The 22,075-nt window shown below is 43.1% G+C and overlaps 2 protein-coding genes across 4 annotated transcripts in view; both read right to left on the bottom strand.

Annotated features, from left to right (window-relative positions):
* Positions 1–18,359, bottom strand: part of lamb2 (laminin, beta 2 (laminin S)) — a 39,780-nt gene extending 21,421 nt beyond the window's left edge. For both annotated transcript variants that reach the window (XM_086108431.1, XM_086108424.1), the window contains exons 1-7: positions 18,224–18,359; positions 17,940–17,992; positions 2,767–2,936; positions 2,358–2,493; positions 1,209–1,282; positions 914–1,102; positions 590–653 (exon numbers count right to left, since the gene is read on the bottom strand). In XM_086108431.1, coding sequence (XP_085964557.1) covers positions 590–653; positions 914–1,102; positions 1,209–1,282; positions 2,358–2,493; positions 2,767–2,936; positions 17,940–17,970 — 664 coding nt within the window. In that variant the 5' untranslated portion in view covers positions 17,971–17,992; positions 18,224–18,359. The remainder of the gene's footprint in view (positions 1–589; positions 654–913; positions 1,103–1,208; positions 1,283–2,357; positions 2,494–2,766; positions 2,937–17,939; positions 17,993–18,223) is intronic.
* An 878-nt stretch (positions 18,360–19,237) lies between these two features.
* On the bottom strand, positions 19,238–22,020 carry naa80 (N-alpha-acetyltransferase 80, NatH catalytic subunit). Of its 2 annotated transcripts, none has more exons than XM_086130211.1 (2): positions 21,804–22,020; positions 19,238–20,467 (listed from the first exon to the last, which is right to left on the bottom strand). In XM_086130211.1, the coding sequence occupies exon 2, from the start codon at positions 20,393–20,395 to the stop codon at positions 19,559–19,561; it is 837 nt and encodes a 278-aa protein (XP_085986337.1). In that variant the 5' UTR covers positions 20,396–20,467; positions 21,804–22,020; the 3' UTR covers positions 19,238–19,558. The 2 variants fall into 2 exon arrangements, with proteins under 2 accessions (XP_085986337.1, XP_085986336.1); XM_086130210.1 differs by having other exon boundaries at positions 19,238–20,408.
* Positions 22,021–22,075: the final 55 nt, after the last annotated feature.

Raw genomic sequence — 22,075 nt, 5'->3', positions numbered from 1 at the left:
CTAACCTGCAGAGTGAGTCAATTTTCGGCTTGAGAGGAAGGTTAGGAGTCATCACTTGGGTCACTTAATTGCAGATAAATATTGTACGAGAAGACAAATGCAGCTCATGCATTGAACTTGAATATCCTGTTTTAGGGGAGAAACTCCCATGTTGCGGACGGCGTTAACATGAGGTCCAAGACAATTACTCTTTGTGGGGCACAAACAACTGATTTTGCCATGTATGCACAAAGGCATGGTTCACACAGCCAGGAAGCGCAGATGTCATGTGGTGCAGATGGGTCAAAAGAACTCCTTATGTTGCTTCCAAGTTGGTTGACGTCTGATTGATGGTGATTTCAGCTGTGTTCACTCAACCAACCATCTGGGATTAGAAATCATTTATAATTTCGTACCAGAAGAGACATTTGGCAGGGAAGGAGAGAGAAAAAGGATGAGCGGCTAAGACAGGATGTCACAGTGTGTCTCGCCAGCTATCTTATGTCAGACAGTGTTTGATCATGTTCATGCTTCGACATGTAACAATGAGCAATTGGTGGAAATTTGATGAATTTGATAACATCTGAAAGCGGCCCAGAGGGAGACCTACTCTGGATGTTTGGGCTGTATGGATCCTCAATCCTGATGGCTGGATCCAACACCCTGTAGATGACCTAGACCAGGAACAAACATTTCATGCACAATTTACGACCAAAGTTGGAAACAGTAAACATAAACTTTTTAAAATGAACAATTTTGAAGGATGGCTGTTTGAAAGTGATCTATAAATACAGTTGAGTTGAGTATTTTGATAGTCAGTCTATGAGTTCATGAAAAATGAGATTTTTTTTTTATAAGGTCACAGCTATCCGAATATAAGCAAATCCCAATTAAAAATTATAACAAATGAAATCCAGTGTGATTCCTTACTCACTTCTCCCTCTGTGGATGGCTCGATGTCGGAATAACGCGATTCGCAGATAACATCGTTGATGCTGTGCAGAGCACCCTGGGATACACCAGGGAAGTTGGCGGCGCAGTCATGGGAAAAATAACGGTAGATCTGCCACGTGCGACCAAAATCGGCCGAACGCTCAATCAGCAAGGCTGCTGGACGGAATGTCTGCCAGAAAAAAAAAAAAAAAAGAGAAAGAAAATCACATGCACTTTGATTTTTATTTTTATGTATTTATTTTGGGGGAATGGGGTGCAAAGTATTTTGAAGTTACCTTGAAAGTCATAATGAGGTGAGTGAAATGAAACTCCGCCTCCAGGTCCAATTGGATATTTACATTGGACTTTCCTGCAACACATAAGTGTCTCAATTTAGTATCAGCGCAGAGATTGTAGTCATTTCATGCAGTATTTGTATCTATTTTTCAGAAAATCCTTCTAACCGTTCACCGATTAGTGCCTCGATAACGATATCCTGTCAGAAGATCAACCTTTAACATTTAAAAAGGTGGAGACGTTTCTGGAACGATGTCTATCATGAGGAGACCCAGGGCTGGGGCTGCAAGGGTCCATTAGTTGCTGTTTGCACCTTTAATGACCCCCAAATTGTGTGCCAATCCGGTGAAAGGATAATAAGAATTTCCCATTACCACAATTATATATTTTAAGAGTGTGGCAGAGCACGGGGGTCATCAACCTTTTCGAAATTGAAAGCTACTTCTTGGGTACTGATGAATTTGGAGGGCTACCATTTTGGACACACAGTTCCGAAATAAATTTGCTAAAAATCCCTTTTTAATAATAAATTATTAATATTCATCACCAGTGTGAATATATTCATCAAGCTTCTCCTGGTTGTCCAAATGTTATCTTAAATCTGGTGAACGTAAAAATTCATTCTTGCCACAGTTCACTTGACTAAAGATTATCCCCCCCGGACGGTCTACAATGAAAGGTGAATCATACTCAGCCTCTAATCAACACGGCTGACAAGCACAGGAAAAGGAAAAGTCGGAAAAGGAAGGAGGAAGGGTGTGACACTGCTCCATGGAGGGTAAAAGGTGGATAGAGAGAGAGAGAGAGAGAGAGAGAGAGAGAGAGAGAGAGAGAGAGAGAGAGAGAGAGAGAGAAAGAATTCCATTTTAATGTACATATTCAGTTTTAATGGAAAATATGCGCACAGAGGATAATGCCCCCCCCTTTCCAGCCCCTCCCCCCTGCAAGTATGCATACTAACACAGTAAATGACCTTTCAAGCCAGTGAGTGAAACCACTATAGACATGGAAAAGCCGCCACGTTGTCATGGAGATGCAAAAGCATCTGTGACTAAAAATAACCACAGTTCTTCTCTTTCCTCCTCTGTGCGATTCTGTTTTATTCCGGCTCGGGTGATGGTGCCATACGGCTGGGGACAATGCGGTACCGTTTTCGGACTGCCACCATGACTTCTTGCGATGAGGCTTGAAGGCGGTGATCACGTTCTCTATGCGGTGATTGATGGTGTTGTAGACGGGGTCGTAAGGCCGTCTGGAATCACAGTCGAAACATTTCTTCTCCTCCTGCATTGAGGTTGAAGGGTCGAAAGGTGAGAGCAAGCCACAAAAAAAAAAAAAAAAAAAGAAAAAAAACTCAGACAAAAATGACATGGCGTCATATCGACCAGTATTTTTTCTATGAGGTAGAAGTTACGAAAGGTATTTATGAAGTATGTCTCTCTCAAACTTTAAAGTTTGCTCAACCGTGTGAGTGAGAATAATGCTCTTGAGTCCTCCTAATCGTGATATATATTTGTGAAATGTCTATTCCAGACAAAATCACGCACCCGAACTCACCTGCAGGTGACTGACAATGCAGTAGGGCTCCTTCCTCCTCATGCCGCACGTGGATGAGGCCTTCAGGTTCTTCTCTCGTCCAACCAGCAGGTCCCCCGTTGCCGGGTAACAGCTGCCATGGGAACATCCGTGGTTGCGGTCGGGATCCTGGCCGGCAGCTGTAGCCAAGACTGAAGGTAGATGAGAGGGACGGCGGCAGGAAATGAATCACAGTGCACAGGAAGCAGCAGAGCAGAACATGATTGCCGGATAGCAGCACAATCCACCTTTTTAATACGACTGACTTTTTTTTTTCTAAGAAACTCTTTTCATGGAAATCTATACACTTAAAAAAAAAAGGCTGGACATTTTAATGAATTTTTTGGGGGGGCATAACTGGTGAATCCTGTTGAACTTGAATACCAATCACTGATGATGTCGTGGTAACCTTGCCTGATTTCAGTATGTGCTCTGAGATTGCCTAGCGACCAGTCCAGGGTGTAGTTTGCCTTTTGCCCAAAGTCAGCTGGGATAAGCTCCAGCTCATCCGCATCCCTGAACAGGATAAGCCGTATAGAAAACGGATGGATTGATTTTTATGAACGATGTAAATGTGCAAATTGCAATTAAGATGACATATTTCAATTGAACACGTTGAGACGCTGATATCGTTATTGAACCTGATCATCTTTTGTGCTTATGTAGGATCAACGTTGGGTCATTTATTTCCAAAATGTGAAGCTATAGTAAACATACATTTACCGTATACCGTATGTAATGCCTCACCTGTCAGAGTTACAACAAAAGGACAACTTTACAACGTTATTTTTGTGATTGCATTACACGCTAATTCCAATACTGTTCAGGATTTTATGACACCAATCCTGCAACTGAAAGCAGCTTCACCTCCTCTTTTTTTTGTTTAATTTTGCAGGTGACAAATGTTTGGGCCTATTTTTACATAAGAGAAGGAGAGCGATGGTGTGACACACTACTGTAAGCACGGCAGTGTGACTGCACCGTCGTGCTATGCGCGGGATTAAGTTAAAATAAAACCTTTCAGACTTTTGTGACAACCCGAAGCAGGCGGCTGACGTTTTTTTTCTAATCTGTCTCCATGCTACAGGCACAAGTTTGACTGCATGATGTTATGAGGGAAATTTGCGAGAGTAGAGTGGAGACCCATGGGTCGTTCTGTCAAGTCTACAGCAAGTCCGCAGCAGGTGGTTCTAATCCTTGCTCCATTATGCGACCATTCTCAATGGAAATATGCTACAGTCGAAGCTTGAAGGGATCAAATATCATCAAGAGAAACGAATACATAGATGATGGCGAAAATGAGACCTCTGGGCAGTTGTTACCACATAAAGAAGTCATTTTTAAAGAGACGAAACGGACCCAAATTGGCACTCAGAGGAGCACAGACCTCCATGTCTAAATTGTGTTATTCATGCATCAGTGTCTTAGAAACTAACACAATGGTTAAAAAAATAAAGTAAAAAAGGAGGAGGGAGGGGCTGTGTTCTGGACAAGGATAAGGCACAATAATCAGATAATTAGAGATTGATCGATTGAGTGAGTGTTGATTAATTGCGGATGCCCCCCCGCCCCCGCCCCCTCAGAGTGGATGCCTGGTGATGTCTCCCTCACCCACCACCGAGCCCACTTTCTGTAGATTCCCCATGACACAACTCCTTAGCGAAGAATCACTTGGCAATACAAAACTGATATGGAAACATTAGAATATGCAGAGATATTCTCTAAAATAATAACTAGAAAATGCAATTTCTGTTGAAATTGTGTGTGAATACCGACAAGCTAGCACTGAAGTGAAAAGTAGTACTTTATTTGTTGAAATGTTCAGTCGGAAATGGAGAATGTTACAATGATGGGTTGTTGCTGAAATGCTAACAGTTAGTATCCTAAAATAGACAACACGCTCAGGCGAAAAAGGTTTGAGATGTTGCCCTGTATTACAGTACTATTTCTAGTTAGAACTGATAAAATGCTAAGATGCTATTAATTGACATGCTAACATATTGTAAAATAGAAACTTGAATGGATAAAAATAATTTTCCCTTTTTCTGGTACTACTGAGGAAATGCTATTATGCTAACTGTTGGTATGAGACGTGACATAATCATGACCTATGGAAACAACGCGCGAACGTCTGGAATGAGTTCATCAGTTTAACGCTAGAATAGTTTGAATTGGTTTCGAGAGGATTAGAAAAATGTGGAAATATCTCAATCAGCAAACGTCATTGGAAATTTGTGTCAAATCAGCTTTCATAATATCCACTCAAATACCAAACGCGGTTTATCCCACCCCAAAGTTAAGAGTCTGGGTGTCGTCCTCGACAGCACGCTAGCTAATCCAAGATCACCTCAGTGTTGTTACTTGACCAAACAATTTTCATCCATCCATTCATAAATTTTTTGATCCGCTTTATCCTCACAAGTGTCGCGGGGCATGCTGGAGCCTATCCCAGCTGTCTTCGGGCAGTAGGCGGGGGACACCCTGAACCGGTTGCCAGCCAATCGCACGGCACGAACAACCATCCGCGGTCACACTCACATCTATGGACAATTTGGAGTGTTCAATCAGCATGCATGTCAACCTGCCATGCATGTTTTTTGGAATGTGGGAGGAAACCGGAGTACCCAGAGAAAACCCACGCAGGCACAGGGAGAACATGCAAACTCCACACAGGAAGGCCGGAGCTGGAATCGAACCCGGTACCTCTGCGCTGTGAGGTCGACGCGCTAATGACTGGACCACCGGGCCGCAGTGACTATTTCCCACACACCAAAAGCAATTCTTGTTCACTCTCAGATTATATCCTACATGGAGTGCGACAATTGTAAAACCGACACCATCCAGGAATCCCTCCTATTCTCATGCAGCATCACTAGCTCCCGCTAAACTATCAAAAGCATCGCTTCCAAGCTCAAACTTCTTTTAATGTTTTACACTCTTGCATGACAACAATTGAAGCCAACTGCCGTAAGCAGGGCTGAAATTGACATAAATTAATTGAAAATGTATGCTTGGTGGTCGACCAGATGATCCATCTGATTGAAAAATCTTCACTGTCGTTTAAGAGTCACTCCGAACATACTGTACTAAAATGAGTTGTATCGAAACCGATTCCACTCAGAAGCTGGAATCTAATTTGAGAGTTGGAATGGGTCAACTCTCTTTCCTTCCTCGGAGCAGGTTCCACCCTCCCACAAAGCTCTGAAATCAGCGGGGGAATACGTAATCTGCTGAACAGATTTATAAATGGCACGGAGCCTCCTGGATGGAAGTAATTACCAACAAAAGCAGTGAGTGATACGAGTCGAGCCAGAGGTGCACCACTCCACTTATCTTTTATCTGACAGTTCGGAAGTGAGTCGACATCTGCTCCGCAAATAACAGATATACACACACACACACACACACACACACACACACACACACACACACACACACACACACACACACACACACACACACTCAAATGATTTTGTGTGTGTGTGTGTGTGTGTGTGCAAAGAAGCAGAGAGAGAATAAGGGGGAGTGAAACAGACGTATACTGTATCTTGTCACATTTATCTCTCTACGTGTCTGTCTGTGATTGTGTAAACCTTTCACGGTTTCCGTGTCTCACTTTTGACGTGAAAAAGTCCTTTCATGAATGATCAGTTGTGTACATTTTGCAAATCCTAGCCCCCCACTGTTTTCCAGTAAAGGACAGACAAGTTTTCCATGCTAGAGATTGGATGTTCTTTTTTACCCCCCTTTGGTTGATTTTTAAAAAAAATTATTTAGTTTTATCATTCTCATAATCATGCTGAGGGAATTTTTATTGACACCGCTGTATATGTTCCATTTATTTTCAATGAAATGGTTTTGCGTCCCTTTAAACTGGTAACTAGCTTTTGCGACAGCAAATTGAGGTATTAAATTAAGAATTTAAGTGTTCCTTTCCGAACAGAAAAAGAACAAGACGAAGAAAAAAAAAACTTTAGAGTATGAGTTCCTGATTTGGATAATTTTCAAATTCAGTCTGAATTTGATGTCATTAGCATCTTCTTATTTTTTTTGTATTACTTAAATGCAATGGTTTTTGCACTCTTCTCTCAAAACAAGTATTTATCAAATTACCGTAGACAACTATGTGGGGAAAAATGGCTTTGACGTTTAGCTCAGAATCAGCGCGAGTGTGAACATTGGAAATGAAAGGTCACAGGGAAGTGCTTTGGATTAAATACAGTACGGCAGGTTATCTTTCCTCCCCCTTCTGCACCCATACATGGAGAGAGAAGGCACGGAGGAATGCTGGATGACAGCTGAGCAAGGAGCCGCCGTGTCTGTGTATGAGAGGCTCGAAGATCACTCGCCGCTGCTGTCAATTAGACCGCAAGAGCAGGAAATACACTATTAGCGCTGTCACACTGCTGTGGACTACTTTTTAATACAGGCAATTAATCATGAAAGGGGAATTCAAGTCAAATAAATCTTTACGATATGTTCTGTGCCTTGTAATTGTGGAATGTGAATTAAGTCGCAAAGTCCACCTGTTTTCACCCATCGCTGTCTACTGAAAATGACATCACAGTACCTAAGGGCTCAGGTAACGCCCATCGCGGCTGACATGATTTCTCGGTTTGGTCATGTGACACTTGTAGGCTGAGCCCTGAAGCATAGTGATGTCATTTTCAGTGCACAACAAGTGGCAGTAACAAGGTAAAACGTCAGACCCCTGAGACGGATTTATCCGTTTGATTCATGTTCCGCACACACAATATTAATGCCGTGTTTCGGCAAATGAGCGTGCAGTGCTTTTCTACGAGGAAGCATTCCATGTTCAACCCTTTCATGGACCCTGTAACCTGATAACATGATAAGATGCCCACTGTCGTAACCGCTGTCCCTGGAAGGGTTAAGTCATTTCGTGAACAAAGTGAAGTCTAGCTACTAAGACGAGAGACAGACCCTCTCTCAAATCCACCATTACCTCAGGATGAATGAAGACAAAAAAAAAACTCCCTTTGACACACGTCCAACTTATATCTAGTTGCAGATGCACCCCATATTTAGTTCAACTCTCAATCCATCTGCATGACAACAAAGTACAGCTACCGTGTGGATGGTTGCAATTCATTCACAAAAGAAAGCAACGAAGCAGGAAAACTGTCACTCAGACGGGATGGCAAAGGGGGATTTGGAGAGGGGCGTGTCCTGGAGAGGAAGTGGCATCATCATGACACATTTCGAGAGGTCTGGCTAAACCCCGAGAATGGAAAAGACAAACTATGTACTATGTACCATCAAGTAAACAATGTCTGCAACTAAACTGTAATTAAAGGGTTACAATAAGGTGGGCATCTAATGAAGGTAAATGATGGCAGAGAACAGAAAAAGACCTCGATTGATCTTCTAGCTGCAGATTTGCCGTCAGGTAACAGAGAAAAGTCAACATCCTTCTCCTGGCTAATTAACACACGTGCTCACTGCGTGTATCTTCTATTTGCTCAGCACTTAGCGAAAGGATGACCGAGTCCCTAACAAACAACCGGCTGCTCTCCTCCACTCCTCCTCATCACAATCCCGCCTGGATACCGCATCCCTCTAAGCAGCTTGCACTCCTCCTTTCTTCCTTGCTGTTTACTCATTTCTGTCATCATCATTGCGCAAGCGGCGTGTAAAGTATTATATTCCATCCCACTACTCACAGGACATCGGCAGGTTACATACTCGGAAAAACAGGACGGACAGCGGCTGTCAACAGTCATTCAACCGACCCGGAAAAGACGAGCCGTTCAGGAAAAAAAAATCACGAAATACTCCCGAGATTCCCAATGGCCACCATGCCCCTTATAGTCTTACAAAGTGTGTTTAGCATTGACTCCCACTTCTATCCCCCACGTGTTCAAGAAGAAATTGTTGCATCCTACTGCAACACCAATGAAGTTTATTAAAAAAATAATAAAATAAAAATATCAAGTGCATTTTAACTTGACCAATATATTTATGGTTGCTGTCGTCTGTGTTTTTTTCACGAGATCTGTTGTTTCAATGTGCACAAATTGCAATAAGTTTTCCATCCCAGTTCGAGATTATGACACGTACTTTAACAGAGGGCCCTTTCGAAAGGCTTCCACAGCAGCCGAGCATCGCTTAGTACCCTGACATGCAAACAAAAGATTCATTTGTCCGTTTGGACCATTCGTGTACCTTTTGTGAATCTGAACAGGACTTATTTTTACCGAGGAGTTCAACTTGGAACCCTATGGGGTAAATCACAAAAATTTGTACTCGAGAGAGCCTACCGAACCCAACCAGTTCATATGCACAATCACCGAACCTTTCATGAGTGAAAAATAAAAAGATGTTTTTTTTTTTTTTTTTTTTACAAATTCAAGACATTAAAAAAAAACGCATGTATTAAAAAGACAAAAAAAGTAAACACAATTAGGATCAATATAAAGGATACGTTTTTTAATTGTGCACAAAATGAACCAGCCAGTGATGGCTAAGCGGGCGTGTCATTAATTAACCTCCATGGCAGAGGCTCCGTCGAACCCCTGAGACTGCTTCACCGAACCCATAAGGTTCGATCGAACCCAGGTTAAGAACCACTGCACTAAAGAAATGGCAAAATTCACTATGTTGGCAACAGTGCCTACGCTCTTGTCACCGAGCTCCTCTCTGGTTGCAGCCTCATTGTTAGTGGAAGCAGTTTTCATCAACATGTGACGATAAACATTTACAGTATTTCATATGAATTTGATTAAGAACCCTTCTTTTAACCCTTTCATGCACAGTGTCACCCGATAACATGATAACCTGTCCACTGTAGTGACTGCTGTCCCTGAAAGGGTTCATTTGTTTGAAACATTATACAAATATATTCTTTGGAAAGAATTTCAGGGTGAACAATTGGATTTAATTGCAGGTAGGATAAAGAGGGTGCCCGTGGAAAAATGTCTCACTTGTAAGGGGTCCCTGAACCCCTGTTCTAGAAGGGTGCTAGCGTGAAAGTGCTCGAAGAGAACGCTTGGCTGCAAATGCGCGAAAGGCGAAAAAAGCGGGCTTGACGTTGATCATGTGCATTCGGAGGGCCGCGCTCCTCTGCCCACCTGTTGCGGATGATACAACATGCTTCTCCTTTCAGACGTCTCGCCCACGACACGGGAATGCGCTTTGCGTCTTCCAGCTGTCTCCATGCGCCTGCTAATCTGACACGGTGTGTCACGGCAGCATCTGGGCCCGCTCACTGAGAGACTATGTTAGACTTCCAGACAGAGTCAAACACTCTCAAATCCAGCAACAGCTGAGGGGAACAACAGTCAACGCCAAGCCAAGAACATTTGGATTGGATGCTTGACTACAGCCAAGCCTGTAGGTCCAGTGCGGTGAGTTAAATTCTGTCATTCAACCCAAATGTTTGGATGAGACACAGTTTAAAGCGCGCAAAACTGCTGGGTTTCAATCACTGTCGTGCAAGACCTCGCTTTTGCAAGCATCAACTTGGCAGTGTTTTGCTTTTTACTGGGCTTTTTTGACTGCAGCTCCAACAAGGGATGCTAAAAGAATTAGAACCTGAGCAGAAGCAGAACGTACACCGGACATTAGGGGACTAGCGTTCAAAGATGACTCCAGCATCACCAGATGTGTTGACACACATCACCAAATTTGTCACATGCAAATACAGAACACTCCCAACAAGTCATAGTTGCATTCATCCCATCACTGAACGTGAAGTGAACCAATGCCGCTTGCACGGACGTCAACCAAATAAACCACGTCACCATCAGTAACTCGCGGACCTCCAAAGGCCATAATATTCCACTCCAACATTCCTTGTAGCTGGCAGTAATGAGCAATATGCATTATTTGTGTTGTGCTGACAACAGACAAAAATGCAAACATTTATGAAAACATTGCTGCTCATCAAACACATGCTAATGAACCAATAACATCACATGACTGACGCACCTAAACTCAACTCAACACATGGGCTACATTTTTTTTCTTTTGGCATTTAGTAGATAATGCAGGCGGAAAGGGTGGGTTGCGCCGTTGTGGGCGTGAACACATCTGGCTTACTTCCTGGACAATGAAAGTGGCTCTTCTTATTCCATTTAAACTCAGTGCAGTCGAGGTGCGATCAAAAATCGAAGAACGCAAATTACATTTATAAGGAATTGCAAACAGACCTCCATGGGTGGAAAATTAGTTAGCCATGGCAACCAAAGATCACTACTGTGAAGAGGGCATTTGGAGACCGCCTTCCACTGCGATCATTCATACCAGTACGGGCGTGACCTCTCACAATGCGGGCAATGGTAATAAAAATGGATTCAATGAATTGATTTCTACATATTGACTAAAATACCATGGCATCAACCACACATACATGTATCAGAGGAGCGCAGGATTTGTCTGCCCGCGGCGCAATCAAATTAATCAAAATCATGTTCCGTCAGCTGCACCAGAACTGAGACCTGCTTTCACTTGGTCGAAAGTATTTTCTACTTTCTGTCACTAAATTGTCAGATGCATGTAAAAGAAAATCCCTCAGTCTGCCAAAACACCCGGCATGGTGTACAATTACGAAAATTAAGTGGCGTCAGTTTTTACGCCGAGCCCATGTGTGCTGTCTACGAAAATAGAGTCCTACGTTGTAAAAAAAAAAAAAAAGTGCTTATTAAGAGCGTTGAAGGCCATGAAATGAAAGTGATTAGGATGATCGTATCTCAAAAGGACCAGCTACTGACCACAGACTAAAGAGAGCAGATGACGAGGCACACATGGCCGGCAGATGTTGGCTTCGGCTTTTCGGTCAACGGCGCTTGCAGGTTGGCTTCACTGTCCGTGCTAATTAGAGGCCTGATGACCAAAATGTGGTGCGGCTGAGAGGAGACAGCTCAGAGAAAACCCACAGTACATCAGGGACTTGTCAAAGTTTATTTGGAGTCTGTTTGTTGGGAAGTCCTTTTTTTAATGTAGTTAAAAAAAAAAAAAAACTAAAGCAAAATTTAGAACAACCGTCAAGCTACGATAATTATTCTTAATGCTTAAAATGTTCTACCAAATAAGTGAAACAAAGCCGTTTTTTCCCTCCAAAAATATATTTTCTTACATTACGTCATGCAAGGTAAAACAACACTGACCTCATCCAATTCTATATGTCAGTCAATTTTTACCCATTACAGCCGGAGAAAACGGGCAACATTATTTTTCAATCTGTTTTATTTAATGTTTTCTCATGAGAATTTAGTAAGATGTGCGACCAAAAAAAAAAAAAAAAAAAGATACAGCTGCATAGTTTGGCCACAAAAGCACTTTTTTGGCCATCATTTCGTAGGACTTAGTATTAGGGCACGGCATTAATTTTCACATCACTAATTCATGAGACGGCAGCAGGTTGAACTCGTGGTTAGCATGTCTGCCTCAGTCGAGAAGTTCTTTGCTCAGATCTTGGCTCAGGTCTGACTGTGCGGAGTTGTTCTGTTCCAGATTTCAGAAAGACCCACATTTGGGTAATAGATTCAAATATGATTGTGAATGGTTGTTTATCCACATTTAAATGTGCGCAATGATTTACCTCACTTCTTGCCCAAAGTTGCAAGAAGCTCACGCTCACATGTTTACTCGCATGAATTTATTATCCTTCATAACGTGCAGGCATCTGCCAAGGTTTAAACGCTGGTCAAGTGTGAGACTGAGATGAGTAACACACAACTGTGAAGCCGGCGAAAAAGGCCAAGTAAGTTGAGCTAAATACTGTTCGGATCAAGTCTTGAAGGAGGCGGTAATGAGAAATAAATGTTTGACAACGGCCATCCATCCAAGGAGGGGAAAAGACTAAGGAGGCGTGTCATTGGACTTAAAAAAAAATCAATAAAATAAATAAAAATAAAAACATTGAGATATGCAAAAAAATAAAATAAAATTGGGGGGTTTGATCAAATCTAAGCATTTCGCCAGACCAACATAGGAAACGGCAGCAAGGCTACTGTCGATTTGCTCTTTTCATTATAACCGTCACAGCAAACCGAAAAAGCAATCTCGAGCGCCAACACACTTGAATGACCATCGATGGATTCATGAACGGGGATGGAGGATACGACTTCCGAGTAGATGTTACACTACACTGTTAGAATAAATATCACAGGGGTGCTCGGGAATTCTAATGTCAATATCATGCAAATATAGATGACCTCGAACATACGTGACAGCTGGCTCATGTTTACAAGCTTTGTCCAGTGTGTGTGTGTGTGTGTGTGTGTGTGTGTGTGTGTGTATGTGTGTGAGAGAGTGAGAGATCCAATTCCCTCCTGACAATATCGCAATGCAATTGCACCTTCTCTGAAATGAGATAATTAGAATTCTCAAGTTGCCAAGGTGTTTAAGAGGGCTGTTTTACGCAGCCTGTCATTACCATTAGGCTGGGGGATTTGCGGCAGAAATAAAAGACTCGGAAAATAAAATGTCGAGGGGCACAGAGTGTGGAAATAACATTGAGACTCTTCCAAGAGGAAAAAAAAAAAAGACCAGGACGTTCCGATTTAAAGTAACTACAGGGGCACGTCTCAAATCGAAAGTTGACACTTTTTTTTTGTGATGCCATCATAGATGGCTACCGGTGACATGAGTGAAGAAAATACTGTCATTTGCTTTGCCTGAAATCCTGACGCACACGCACACACACACAGGTACTCAGACTCTCAAATGCACACTTTAAAATTTTCAGATTGTGTAAAGAGAAAAACCGAATTATAATGAGTTCAACACAGGACTGTTTACCGAGCCAATCGATTCTACAAACATTTGGTTGTTTAAATTCCTGATCGATTGCGCTTCAAGAAAACTCCTTTTGGATTTGTCACCCTGCTACCACGAGAAGTCAAATGTTCTCTGGGTTAGAATGTCAAACGCTACCCCCCGCCCCCTGCGCGCCTCCCCGAGTAGGACATCAGTAATCCTTCGGTTCGGCCGCTCGGGCCTTTGTTTTTAATGAGGCCAGATCCATTTCTCATTTCATCCTCCCCCCCACCTTTATCTCCACTTCCACTTTTCAGACAGAAAAGCTCCGACTGACAAAAACCCAACTCATCGAGCCTTTCATAGCAACCAACCTGTTCCCTCTCTCTGCCCTCCCTTTTGCACCCACCCCGAAGGCCAAGCCCCCTTGTTCTTTGTTTCCGAATTCTATCTAAGCCTTTCTTGCTCTTTTTACTTTTCCCTGCCCTTCTCTCTCTCGCCCTCTCTCTCTCTCTCTAGCTGCTGCTTTGTGGGCTTTGCTGCACCATTGTTCTGATATCTACACATTTCCGGAGGCTGTCGCTTACAAAAGGCCACTGAGACACACTCCCAAACTCCCATTGCCTTAAACCCGCCTTCACCTGCGAGCGTTATGCGCGCGCGCACACACACACACACACACACACACACACACACACACACACACACACACACACACACACACACACACACACACACACACACACACACACACACAAATGGCTCGAAGCCGAGAACCCCCATGTCCTTACACACGTCAACGTGCAGGAAAAGTTGAATTAACCAGGATTTGCCTTGCCTCAAATCCACTTTGATGTGCCCTTCACAAACACGAAAGCAAGCCCACACGCACAATACTCACAATACACACACACATTGAAAGTTCAGACCGCGTGCGCACACACACACAAATTCACTCATCCCAGAGAAATGCAAGCGCAGAAAGGGGAAAAGTGACAATGAGGGGACACCAACGGTCTTTTTGTCCAAGTGAAACACACACACGTATATGCACAAAGACGCCAAAACACCAATTAACGTTTGCGACCCCCCGAGGGTTTGGAAATGAGTCCATCCGCCTTGTCCCAAAGTCTTCATCCCCAGCTGTCTGTCATTGTGTCTCATGACGGTGTGGGATGTTTAAACCCCCAAATTCTCCACCGCCATTTCCTTCGTCCGCTTTTCCTCTCAGCTTTTCAAGTGATTCGGGATTCCAAACAAAGCTTGCAATTGTTGCTCAAGGGCACCTCAGCGGAGACTTTGTGACGAATGCTGGGGGCATCCCTTTGCCCACATCCTTATGCTAATTGGGGGTGGGGTGGGGGGCAATCGATTGTGGGGGTCTTTGGTCGCAGGGCACATTCTAAAGCACTCAATCGTGACCTCCGCTCTTCATGTTGTAACAAAAAAAAAAAAAGCACTCCCCACCTTCTTGTGTCTTCCCTCTCAAAGAAAATCACAATTAGAAAACTACATAATTAAATACAAATCATATGGAATATGAGGAACACTTTCACAGCATTGGGACGTGAAGACTGCGACATATCAAAAAGGGTCTGGCTGCTCAATACAACATGAATAATAAAAATATAATCAAAAACTAATTGCGGAATTAATACATAATTACGTGCGTGCGCTTCGCTGCATGTGCCACATGCATGGATCTGGTAACCTAATTGATACTAGCTCAGTGACGGTTGCCTCCGTGTGCGAATTCACAATCAAACTTTCAATCTCTTTTTCTTCTCATGGTGGAATAAGAGTTGCTCGCTCACCTCATCGCGGCCCCCCTCGTTCCAATCCTGGGTCAAAACTCGGTCGTAACGAAGGCCAACTCAGAACTGGCCAATAGTAGAAAATGGAAACCATGCAATAATTGATCATTTTAGTATTTTGACAAAAGCATAAAAGGCCATTGCCATTAGTCAGACCTGGGAACAGTTGTTGATTCTAAATGCAGAACGTGACTCCTTTCAAATGTGAATTGTTCTTGAAACGATGTCTATACTATTTATGAAGTTTGAATGTTGTCAACAGTTGACAACGTTTCTGATGTGAAAAACAAGTCAAGTGGACTTACACACTTTGTAAGAGTCAAGCTTCACTCTACGTCATTTTATCAAAATTAGAGTAGAGGATTTCATGGTTCTTATGTTCGATGATGGTTAACTTATTTTTACACTTGTACAACATCGAGGGCACATTAAAATGTGATTGAAAGCGTTGCCGTACAGTAAAGCGAGTTTTTTAAATGAGGGAAAGAGTTTGATCATTTTGAAGCAGCGTGAGCATCTTTATATCCAAACTAGCTGACGGATTTGCGACGAGGCACGTGCCAAAAATGCCGAGCCCAACAGCAGCAGCACGCTCTAAAAGGCAGACATGCTGGATGGCATCTGACTGACAACAATATTTTGTGAGAACATTCAACCATGAGCCGGTGTCTTGTCTGAAAATGTGTAAATCTGAGAACTGGATTTTTACAAAGCTTTCTTATTTTCTGGATTTAGCAGATATTGATACATTTTCAGCCTTTACGTGCAAAACGTCATGGGACGGACACACACAAACACAATACGTGTGCATTGCGATAGGTATTGTAATTGTGTAGTGGGAGTGTGTTTGCGGATTCAGCTGGGGTGTTTTAAGAGGACCGCAAAGAGGAGGGACGCCACCCACAGAAGGTCTTTGACATCAATCTCAACCAAGCAGCTATTAGACATTAATAGTTCAGCCACACGTAACCGGATAGTCATGATGAATAGTAAGAAAGATTGGCAACACTGACCTTGCAACACCCCCCACATGTGAACATTTTAAGAAACAACCCTCAGTTGAATGCACACTGCTAAAATAATTAGCTGGTGTAAATCCAAAATAACGATTATGGTCCTATTGTTGTAAAGGCAAAATATTTGATCCAGCTCTTTCTTGTATTAGATATGATAAAAAATTCCAAATGGTCATAGAATTATGGCTGGTTAGTGCAAATAAATGATTAAGTGATACTGAAAGCGGAATATAGTTCACTGCAATGTGTTTTATTTGCAAAAGAATTCTTGGAAACGACCCTCATTAATAAGCAAATATTGTACAATGATTGCTTAAAGCACGGGTGTCAAAGTCAAGCCACGGGGGCCAGATCTGGCCCGCCACATGATCTTATGTGGCCAGCGAAAGCCAATCAAACATGGCAACTTCCATGATGCTTGCCAAAATATGTAGCAAAATTTAAAATTCTCATATGTAATAAATAAGAGAGACATTTTCAGCATTTTGTTTTTGCTAAAAACCTCATTACAGTAACTTAAACAATAGTTGCATAAACTGTTATTCTTGACTTCTTTATATGATTTCAGTCACAATGGCCCTCAGAGGGAAATGGTAACTAAAATGTGACCCGTGACGAAAATGGGTTTGACACCCCTGAAAGGATGCCCTGTGATTGACTGGCCACCAGTCCTGGGTGTTTCCCAACACCAAAGCCTATACCCTGGACTGGTTGCAAGTCAATCGCAGGACGCATATTGTAACCGGCAAACAACCACTCAAATCACATTCACACTCATGACCAATTAAGAGTCTTAAATGAACGTGCATCTTTTTGGAATGTGGCGGGCCCACACAGATGTTCCAACCTTAATCTCCTGAGATTGTGAGGCAGATTTACAAACCACGAGGCCAACAAGCTGCCCGTGAATGAACGCTTTGCGAAAATGTCTCTTTTTGTCGACGTTGAGGCAAATGATTTGTCTGTCCAATATTTTTCCGCATACAGAAAACATAACGATGCATGAGGGAAGTGGAGGGAGGATTGGGGCTTTTAGTATTTATTTTATTATTAGGAAAATAAGTTGTTTGAAATGTTTGTCTTTTGTATTTTCGTTTATAAAAATACAAATTCATATGATGAAGTAATTATTAACTGAGGGCCGCATAGGGGGTAAAAAAGGATGTGAGGGGACACGAAAAATAACTTCCATTTACAGTTTGCCGAGGAAAACATTTAACTGAAAATTATATTTATCTTCACTTTTTAGTTCCAAGACTGGGCCAATAGAAAAACAAGTTGTCAATGGTGCCCTTGCCAGACTTTGAATCCCTGAAAATGAATTATCAAAAAGACAAACGGTGACTCTAAAGTGGCCCTCTGCCTTCTGCGCATGTACGGTGTGCGCCCCAGCCCATAATGCTGCTAAATGATCTGGCTTGTTTGGCACATTTGACTTGTTTTTGTGCAGCCAACATGAACCAGTTCACGTGTAGCCCTCCAGTGACCTGAAGACAATCATTAATGCCTCGGCAAGTCCACCACTGGATGACTTCTGAAAGATTTCTTAAGGATCAAAAACCAAGCCTGGACTTCAAAAGGTGCGGGCGTACAGTGCACTCACCGCAGACCAACACGAACAGTGACGCTTGCATCTCACAGCCGCACACAGACAACCTGCGGGAGAAAGTTGGAAACTTCAGCAACCGCACCGCATGCCTTTGAAATACTTTTACCTACTAGTTAGAAAAAAATAAATACATATATTGATATTCCAAGAGCACGCGACGAGTCTTTCAATAGGACTTCTTGATTTTATTTCCATCTAATTTGTGTGCGAGTGGGTAAAAAAAAAAAAGGTTAAATTTACGCACGGTCATTAAACGCCACAGGGAAGCGGACACTCACCGCGGTGATTCTGTTCAGATGTGCGCTCCGGTATCGGAGTCCGAACCCACTGCTCGTCCTTCGGGTCCACTTGCTCCGAAACTGTGGGACACAACAAGAGGAGCTTACGTCGCCTTGCTCCAGTGGGGAGCGAAACTTTTCTGCTCCTGCGCGTGGAAAAACCCGGGTTGGAGTCCTACTGGAATGGAGCAAAGCACAGACGGGGTGGGAGGAGACGCACGGGCGGTCCTTCCGTGGGGGCAGAAGGGGGGAAAGTACTCACCCACATATTTGAGTAAAATTAAAAGCACTCACACTCCGTTCTTAAGTACAAGCACAGATACTTGGATATGAAAAATAGTATAGCTAATGATGTGCAATAGAGAGGGGGAAATTATTTAACTTAACTTACAAAGTCTCTGAAATGGACCTAGAATTAAAATAATAGATATGACAATAAGGGGGCAGCACTGTGGTCAATTGGTTCGCACGTCCACCTCACAGTGCAGAGGTTATGGATTTGATTCCGGGCTCCAGCCTTCCCATGTGGAGTTTGCATGTTCTCATCGTGCCTGCGTAGGTTTTCTCAGCGTAGTCTGGTTTTCTCCAGCATTCCAAAAACATGCATGGTAAGATAACTGATCACTGTAAATTGCCCTTAGGTGTGATTGTGAGTGTGAATGGTTGTTGTCTCTGTGTGCCCTGCGATTGGCTGGCAACCACTTCAGGGTGTACCCCGCCAACTGCTCGAAGACATCTCGGAAAGACTCCAGCAGGCCCGCGACCCTCGTGAGGATAAGCGGTTCAGAAAATGAATGGATGGATGAAACAAGACCGATTAAACTTTTTGGCCATAATTCTAAATTGCTCATCACTATACCAACCATGATTTTGCTTTGGGACTGTTTTTTCTTATTTTTTCTACTGAACGTGAAGCCTAAGAGAATTTGGAAGGAATTATGAGCAGTTGGAAAGAGCAGTCATTCGTAAAAATACATACAGAATTTTACTTGCAAAAGAAAAAGTCAGCAAAAGCATACTTACTATCTTTATTTAGTGTGTGTGTGTGTGTGTGTGTGCATGTGTGTCTGCATAAACACGAAGGACTATAGACGATTGAAAATGAATTTTCAAAGCGAACTTTTCCAAAACAGAAAAGAAAACCTGAGAAATCAGATAACGCCCATAGCTGGTTGGCTCGTTTACCGGGTAAAGGATTTACTGTACTCGCCACTTTTACAGTGGCAGTAATGCTAATGGTGTGACTTGTGAGTAAACAGGACATTACGTAATAACTTGATATCAGAACAAACTTTTCTCTCCATCTTTAGACTGTTTACCCCCAACAGATGCCGTTTAGAGGTCTTTGTGCATCCAAAACACAGATGCTCCCTTTGCGTCTCTGTAGGGGGTTTCTGTGAGAGTCTGAATCAGAGGTACTCCTTCAGCTGGAGGAGGGAGGGAAGCAGGTGGAGGAGGAGGAGGAGGTATGACAGAGGGCAGAGGTGGTGGAGGAGGGAGGAAACAAGGAGGAGGACGAGGTCGAGTAGACCCAACTGGTTTCCCTTTTTGGACCTTTTCTGTTTGTTTTTGCATGCTAACCTCGCCATTATGGAAACCGGAGAACCTGAGAAGCATCTCCATAGGAACAAATGACGCCATGGATCCTGTGTTCTGCACCGGCGTGGACAGCGTGTAGCCGAGGTGGGCGTAGAAGTGCTGCTTATCGTGGGTGGTCAAACACAATCGTTTGAACCCTTGCCTTTTGGCGAAAAGCTCAGTCTTCTTCATCAGAGTTCGCCCATAACCTTTGCCTCTCTCTGCCTTCGACACGACCACCGACTCTACAAACAGGCTGCCGCCGTGGCCTACGACTCTTGAGAGCCGGGCGTGTCCAAGCACCTTCTCTGCATTTCTGGGACCCTGCAGGAGAACCAGACAGATGGGGAAATCCGGGCAGGATTTCTGCATCGAGTGGACGCGGGCGGTCTGGCTCCTCTGCCACTCGGAGTTGACCAGATCAGCGCAGGGAAGCAGCAGGTCCGGGCGCAGGTGGATCGGAATAACGTGGATTTCTTCTCCTGGCTCAGGTTCTGCTTGACTTTTTACTTGACTTTCATCATCCAACACTGAAGGCTCAGAGGCTGTTCGAAAATGAAGGTTCATATCGAGCCCGTCGCTGGTAACTGGCATTCCAGACTCAGCCCTGCGGTGATCATAGTTTAATCCAGGTTAGCCTTTATGCAGTGATAGGAAATGTCCATCCTGAAAAAACAAGGTTTTTTAGAAACTAAAATGGTACCCTGACTGATGAATTTGTTTCAATGACAAAGGGTGCTAATAAAGAACATACAACACAGATTGGAAGGAAATAAACTGGCTTTATAAAATATACCGGTAATCAACCACTCCAGCTCGGGTTGGGCATCGGTGGAAATTTCTTCTCCATACTGTTTTCATCATTCAATAAACTCCTCAAATTGCATCAACGACTGTCACTTTGTTTCCCCTACACTTCAGTCAAATGGTGGTATATCTGTAGCTTATTTGTAATTCAAATTTGCATTGCAACACAACAGAAAAATACATCGCCCAAGCAATGGTTCGCGCCTCGAACAATGTGTAGGTTAAGTCAAAGTACCATTGTACCGTATAACCAGGGGAAGCACACGATCTGAATGAAGCGTGATGCTGCCTATTCATATAAAATAGGCGAAAAAGTATAACAGTGATTCTCAACCACTGTCGCAACATTATTGCCACAAATAACGCAGCGTTATTCTTCTATCCGTGTCAGCAACATACTGTATATCGACTGGCTGAAATATTAAACGGTCCTCCACTAGATGGAGAAGGTACAATTAAACGGTGTCGTCATTCCTTCAAGGTAATTGCTTTGTGTTTAACTTGATTTCACACGAACCAATTATGTGGGTAAATAATTGCGAGATCTCGCTTCATTGTAGATATGCTTTGAGACTGTTGGTTATGTGCCACCAGATCTTTCGAATTTCAAAAGTGTCCCTTTACACATTAATGGCTTGCAAACACCGTTGAGTATAAATAGAGACCCAACTGTAGCTTCCCCTAGTGGACAATAGAGGCAAGCGGGTGTCGATCTCATGGGGTGGGGTCAGACATGATAGTTCTACTAGTGCGCTGCATTCTTTCTAATGAGGACAGGGGGCACGAGTAGTACATGGACCTTAAGATGGAGATCATAGCAATTACAACAAATATAAATCAATCTGCACGAATGACTTTTTGGAAAGCAGTGATACAAGGACGGTCCAGTTAAAACGACTGTCTATTACCAGTAACATTATTTCTACTACTATTCTTCGAAAGGTATCACTCCTAATATAGCAAGGAATTTTACGAGACGGGTTGAATGGTGTACTTAGAGGCCAAATTTCTTGTAGTGGAAATCCGTAACATTCGTCCCTCCTCGCTTGCCATTTTCCTAAAAACTAGAGGAAGTGACGAAAGGTAAAACTGAACGCTAGCGAGTGGTGCTAACTTTTCGTGTTGAATGTTGACATTTTCTTGAGCAAGATACAACACACGGTATTTTCCAGACTTCCGCTATAACGTTACCGACATGATGTGTGTCGCTCGGTCGACGGTACGGGCAGCTCCTGCTCCTGAAACAGCCGGTCAGCTGCGGGTTTTCCTGGCTTGTAGCGCTCATGAGAACTGCCAAAAGTGCTCCAGGAACAGCTTCATTATCAAAAATACTGCCATGACTCGAAGATAGAAACGTGTGGCCGGTGGCGCTTTCTGCTCACATGGTCCTCGTCTGCCACCATTTGCACAGGAGTGGTATTGCACATAAATGTAACAATGAATACATGGAATTAATGCTTCAAAATA

Source organism: Hippocampus guttulatus, chromosome 1 (assembly GCF_054856545.1).
Source record: "Hippocampus guttulatus isolate MCC_2025c chromosome 1, RoL_Hgut_1.0, whole genome shotgun sequence".
Lineage (NCBI taxonomy): Eukaryota > Metazoa > Chordata > Actinopteri > Syngnathiformes > Syngnathidae > Hippocampus > Hippocampus guttulatus.
This window is presented reverse-complemented; position numbering and strand designations above follow the sequence as displayed.